The following is a 6,876-nucleotide window of genomic DNA, read 5'->3' on the forward strand; positions in this document are numbered from 1 at the left end:
TATTATTATCACTATGTTCTATTATTTTTATCACCTCTCTAATAATAATCAATTTCTTCAAATTTCATCATATTGTGGCCAATTTTATGATTTCTATCCAGCTGGCTCTTGGATAATAGACAAACTCATTTCTGATTTTTTTTTTTACCCTAGTATGATCTGCCAATTTTGATGAATTATTTTTTCTTTTGACATGGAGTCTCACTCTGTCACCCAGGCTGGAGTGCAGTGGCATGATCTTGGCTCACTGCAACCTCTGCCTCCTGAGTTCAAGCAATTCTGTGCCTCAGCCTCTCAAGTAGCTGGGATTACAGGCACCCACAACTACACCTGGCAAACTTTTTTATTTTTAATAGAGACAGGGTTTCCCCACCTTGGCCAGGCTGGTCTTAAACTCCTGACCTCGTGATCCACCCGCTTCGGTCTCCAAAAGTGCTGGGTTTACAGGCGTGAGATACCGCACCCAGACTGGTGGACTGCTTTATAGATACATATGGCTACTGGGTGTCTGTGTCTTCCGTGTACATATGTTAGTGCTGTGAAGACAAAGATTACTATTGGGGTTTTCTTCAAGAGAGATTTTATAAGGGATATGATCAAATGTAAAGCTATAGCAATAAAAAGCTGCTAATTATATATCCAGCCCCCTTTAGTGTCTGACCAAAAATGCTGAAAAGAAAAAACACCATTATTTCACGAATTGAGAAATGGACAGACGTGTGTCTTGTCAGCTTTTCAAAGTAGAATTTTAAGATTCCTCAGTCAGTAATAGGTAACATTTGGAGAATATTTTGAAAAGAAAACAAGAGAATAAACATCATCTGTACTTTCACTAGCCATATGTAATCAGACTTAATATACTGTTTCATATGTTTTCTGTCTTTTAATAAATGTTGATGAAAATGTTGTCATGCTTTACATATGTTTTTACCACAATTAGAATGTTTTAAATTATATTAAGTAATCTTTCAAAACATCCTCCTTAATGATCTTCAGAATTCTACCATATGCACGCACTGTAATATATCAGATTCATCATGGAAGGACCATGGAGACTAAGCTATCATAAAGAAATACAAGCAGAAGGCAGATAAGCATGGGGAGATGCAGTTACCATTTCTATGAGCACATCAAGGATATTTTACCGTAATTGGACAACATGAAAAGGGTTTGCACAAAGTGAATGGATCACAATGAAATTATGTTATGTGAAAAAAAAACAGCAATTCTTAAAAGGTTACATGACGTAAGCATTCACTCAAATATTTTTAAAATAATAAAATCCTAGAGATGGAAAAAAGAGTAATATTTACCAGAGGTAAGCATCTGGAAAAGGGGCGGGTATGGATTTAAGTGGGGAACACAGGAGCCTTGTGGGAATGGAACAGTTATGCATCTTGACTGTTGTGGTCGTCAACCAAAGCTAAGGATGTGATGTAAATTTCATAGCATTATAAACACACACACACGCACAAGTGAGTGAATATATAACTAATAACATCCAAATATACTTTGAGAAATGCAAAAAAATTGTGTTAGTTCCCTCCTGTCATTTTTAAGTACCAATAATTCATACTTAATGATCCCCTAGAAAATTATAGAGTAGAAGTAATAGGAATGAACTTTAGGTGATCGGACTCTTAAAGAACATAATGCTAAGCTCTTTAGACAGGCAGATAGATGTTAGACAGATGAAGACCCATGGTGTGCATGTGTGTGTGGGGGGTGTGTGTGTGTGTGTGCTGTGTGTGTGTGTGGTGTATAATGGTGTCTGTGTGTGTGTGTGCGCACGCGCCTTGCTCTACGTCTCAGGGCCTGGGTGTCCTAACTTGGGGAAGCTGGCTGTTAGCTGCACTTCTTCACGTTGCAGCTGCTTTTCATGTAGCTCTTCTGTGAGGAACTCTGAGGTTCAAGTTCACCATCTCAACTTATGACGCGGGCCTGTCTGAGATGCTGGGGGGCCCTAGGGCTGCTGCCACTCTGGTGACTGCACTGCTGTGATAGGCAGCCTGATTGAGTGGGGTGTCCTCAGAAGGGGAGTCCTCAGAAGGGCATGACCCAAACTGTATTATCTCTCACAGTGATCTCATTTGGCAGCAAAGTCTCCAGTTCTGTGTGGGAGAAATCAGACATTTCTCTAAGAATTTGTGTGTAAATGTGATGCGAGGATCTGGGGAGTAGTTGGGGACCTACTGAGAGAAGTCCCTTTACTTCACCCACTGGGCTTGGCATGTGTAATAGTTTATAGGAAGCATTTGGTGAGAACACTGGTTGTAAACACCTGGCCTCAAGGTGTTGATGTGTTGGCTCTGTTTCTGTAGTGACAGGCCAATGGCGATCTTGGCCAAAAGCCCTTCCTTAGAGACTGGAGCACTTGCAGTTCTGGGAACCTAGCCTGCTTAACTGAGCGATGTGATGCTGGGTTGAATCAGTGTTCTTGCTCTATCTGGAGCATAGCTGGTGAGTGCTCCAAAGAATCTGAGTCACTCCTCTTCCTCTTTTCCTTTTCTTCCTCTTCCTTCTTCTTCTCCAATTAAAAAACCACATTCTTGGAAAGCTTCCTTATTAATGGCCCAGATAAGGATGCTCCAGAAAGACTATTTTAAATGTTTAATATACAATGTTAGTAGCCCCACTGACTGTTGAAAGAATTTTAAAAAGTTGTGAAAGACATTCACATTGACAACATATGTGCTGAGTGAACAATGTGTACTGAAAGGGACAGACGAGAGGCATACACTGAGCTGTGAGTTGATAACCTAGGAAGTTATGGGGCTAGAGGCTTTTCAAAAAGACAAAGGAAGAACATACAACCAAACAAAAACTACTGTCTTTCAAAGATTAAAAGTTGTTTGGAAAGAGAGGTGGAGAAAGCAAACATATAGGATCACATTTAGTTTACATATTCCCCTAGATTTCAGACTTTAGGTGCTCTGTCCTCTACTTTGCAAACCTTCTTCTAATTATTTACAGTAAGATACTGTGAGTTTTGCATCTTGTTCTCTATAGGATGTTCACAGGGAAACATATAGGCATGGTTCAATACATAGATGTAAAGTGAATGCCTGTAACTTTGGTTCCCTTCTCTCCGTTTCCCTAATGTGGCGACTAAGAGTGTGTTTTCATAAATAGAAAGGCTGTAGTACACATCCTTGATGGCAGCAGTAGCAAACATACTGGGGAGACTGGATCTCACTCTGGTATATGTCCTGGACACAAGTGCCTCTATGAGGGGTGCAGAAGACAACTTCCAAGAGAAAAGGAATACAGGTAAAATCTGGAGTTCTGTGAGAGAAAGACAGAGGAGCAGAAAATTTCAGGCTTGAAAAGGGGAAACATGACCCAGTGCCGTCAGTGCCTCCAAACCCGGAGGTAAGTGTGATGCTCCTCGGTTTACAGCTCCTGGGAGGAGAGTTGATGTGTCTGTGGTTATATAACTTAGCAAAAAATGTCTGGGGCCAGAACTCAGGCTGTTGTTAGGTCTCTCCTTCCTTCTAGCCCTTTCGCAAATTGTACTTGGAAAGTAGAGGTAGAGATGGGTTCATGTACAATAATATGGCATTCGGCTAAAGTGGATCAGCGTAGGAAGTTTTATGATTTAGGGAAGGAGTAAGAGAGGAAGGATTCATTGCCCCCAGTCAAGAAAGAGAGATCTTTACCACCACTTAAGGAATCTCCCAATTCCCTCTTTGCTATAACTCACTGAAACTGAGATCTAAGGCAGGGCCTCCATGAGTTAGGAGCACTTAATCCAGTGGGGAGATCCCAGAACAGGATATTTCCTAGTTTGAGAATGCCTTTCATGCCAGTTATGGATAAATTTGCATTTTAGTAGGGACATTGCTGGAGCAGCCCAGCTTTAGGCAGTTCCACTTCCTGCTGGGTGGGGTAGCAAGACCTATAAAGAGGTTCCCTGCTGCACGATTCCTAAACTCCTGGTACCTGAGCACCAATCTGCCTTGGAGAACCTGGTGAGTCTGCTTCCTTGAGTTGCTCTGTTTTTGTGTTCTGTAATGTTGAATTTAATCTGAATACAGCCAGTTTGGAGGATCGAAAACTATGATCATTGGTTTGATGATACTTAGTGGATGAACCACAGGGTTTGACAACATGATACAGTGGTTTAGATTGCTTTTAAAAAAACGCAGAGTTATAGGTCCATATGGACAGAGATGTTAATAGGAAAGATTTATTAGAAGACGAGAAAAGGATGAGGCATTTTTCTCTTTTCCATGTTTTTCTGGCATCCGTTTCAAAGTTTTGTGTCTCAGCAGGTGTGAGGGCCTGAATTCTTCCTGAACAGCTCTTTGCTCTGTTCCTGTCAACCCGCTGGGACTTTACAACAGATAATGATGATAGGAATGGCTTGTGAGATTGCCTGAGGTGTCTGCACTTGTGACTGCCTTTTCTGAAGATGTTTTTTGTGGAATCACATGATTCGTTTTTTATGACAGAGATTTTTTTTGGAAAAATTGTATGAGAAAAGGCAGGATTTCCCAGGTCTGCTGAAGCACCTTGCTAAAGTGGAAAATGGAAGATAGTCAGTCATGAAAAGGGAGCTAAGAGTTCAAATAAATTTTTGGAAATTGGGAAAATAATATGCTATGATATTACATAAGCTTTGGCTTCTCTCTCTGTAGGAATCCCTTCCCGTGAACACTGTCATATCATTTCTTTCAGATTCTGAGACTCCAGCAGGATGTCTTATCAACAGCAGCAGTGTAAGCAGCCCTGCCAGCCACCTCCTGTGTGCCCCACACCAAAGCGCCCAGAGCCATGTCCACCCCCGAAGTGTCCTGAGCCCTGCCCACCACCAAAGTGTCCAGAGCCCTGCCCACCTCAGCAATGCCAGCAGAAATGTCCTCCTGTGCCACCTTCCCCACCCTGCCAGCCAAAGTGTCCACCCAAGAGCAAGTAACAGTTTCAGTGTTGATCAGGACCATGAAAGGATGAGGATAATTGGCCCACCTCATTCTGTAGCTCCACCTGCATCTTCTCATCAAAGCCCACCATGGATACACAGGGAGCTTCTTTCCCCTTTGCCTGTGATCTGCTGGTTATGATCCCTGACAGCAAAAGATTTCCTTTCTGAGACTGTCATACCACCACCGTCCGGATGAAGTCTGAGAAAAGGAAGTCCTCAGCTGTTCCAGCTCCCACAGCTTTGGAAGAAAGAGCAGCAGCTCTCTCCCTGGGAACCATCAGAGAATTCTGTTGATGTGTTCTGTGTCTGTCTGTCACCTGGGCATGAGCTTCTCCCAGCTGTGCCATTGTCACTTTTCTTTCACTCCCTGAATAAAGTATCTATGCATATATATTTGTGAATGGTTCTCTTGGTTCTCTTCAAATCTGCTTTATTAGCAATATTATACAATCATTTGCGTTTATTTCCATCTTTCTTTCATCCACAGGCAGCATATCACAATTTGGGTCATACCAAAGATTATTTCTGTATTATATTAAACCCCTTTTATTTTCCTTAATGGTTTTTCATTAATTTTAGGAACATATTATTCAACTCTCTGAATGTCTACCTCTTTAGTGCAAAGTGAGCAAAATAACATTTACTTAATAAGTTGTCTAAGGCATAAAATTGAATTACTATCTGAAATTTTGCTGGCACAATGCCTGACACATAATTACCTGTCATTTAATAGAGGTTTATTTGCAGCAACCTATCATCACTGTTTCCACTATTACCACTGCCATCATCATCGTCATCATCGGCCCCCATATTTGTTCCAGCAAGAGAGTGGCTTGGATGTAACTAATATAGAAAATAAGAAGACTCTCTTTTGTTATTTTTTATTGATTCATAATACCTATAAATATTTTCGAGGTACATGTGATATTTTATTACATGTATCATACGTGTAATGATAAAGTCAGGATATTAGGAAATTTAGGACGTTCATCACCTTGAGCATTTATCATTTCTCTGTTTGTCGGAAACATTTAAATTCCTGTGTTCTAGCTATTTTGAAAAATACAACATGTTGTTGTAAATCGTAGTCACCCTACTCAAGCAGCTTTTTCTCTTCACAATTTTTCACAATTTTGTTTGTGTTTCTTTCTCTTCCTTTTTGAATTTGTTGGAATGAAAACAAAGCCTATGCACATTCACTATCCAGAAAAGATTCTTACAAGAAGTATCTGATTCATTCTATCAATTACCATAAATCCTTCTTAATCTCATGAACACTAAGCATACAGGAGTACTTTACATTACTCATAGCTCTTGAAATTATGCTCCTCAATATTCTAACATATAGAGAAAACAAGGGTAGAATTTACAAGGTCTATTCACTTTGGGAAGGTTAGTGCAAATGAGGTATTCAGTTTCTTATAAGGATACAGCCTACAATTTATGTAAACTGTCACCAGAAGAAATGTGATATTTACATGAGCAATTTTTTTATTGCTCTAAAGAGCCAACCACATTAACAGCAAACTAAGTTGGAGGTAACATTATATATATTTTTTCACATAGAATACTAAATATTTATATATGCTGATATTTTACAAATGAACAAATCCACATATTGCTACTTCTTGTATTTAGATTTATTTTCTTGTATTAACTAAATTCAGAGGAAAGTCTTAGAAAGCACAAACAACTAAGTACTGATCTCAATTTCTGCTTAGATTAACTCTCATTTCATTACATAAGAATAAGCGTCAGGGTCAGCCCATCTTATTATTTCTACACACTTCATTCAAATTGTATATTTGCATTTGTTTTGTCCCCAAAACTCCTGGCACACACTTAAAATAAAGAAAAAATAAACGATTTTAAAGGTGAAGCAAATAACTTTCTCACTGTGAACAACTCGAACTCGATATTTTGCGTCTGTCTCTTCGGTTAGCCGTGTGTTT

General features: G+C 39.8%; 1 protein-coding gene across 1 annotated transcript; it reads left to right on the top strand.

Annotated features, from left to right (window-relative positions):
- Positions 1 to 4,685: 4,685 nt before the first annotated feature.
- Positions 4,686 to 4,918, top strand: LOC116541049 (small proline-rich protein 2E). The gene has a single exon (XM_032264904.1). The coding sequence runs from the start codon at positions 4,700 to 4,702 to the stop codon at positions 4,916 to 4,918; it is 219 nt and encodes a 72-aa protein (XP_032120795.1). The 5' UTR covers positions 4,686 to 4,699.
- Positions 4,919 to 6,876: the final 1,958 nt, after the last annotated feature.

The sequence above is a fragment of the Sapajus apella genome, unplaced genomic scaffold, assembly GCF_009761245.1.
Source record: "Sapajus apella isolate SASKATOON/1434 unplaced genomic scaffold, GSC_monkey_1.0 scaffold148, whole genome shotgun sequence".
Classification (NCBI taxonomy): domain Eukaryota; kingdom Metazoa; phylum Chordata; class Mammalia; order Primates; family Cebidae; genus Sapajus; species Sapajus apella.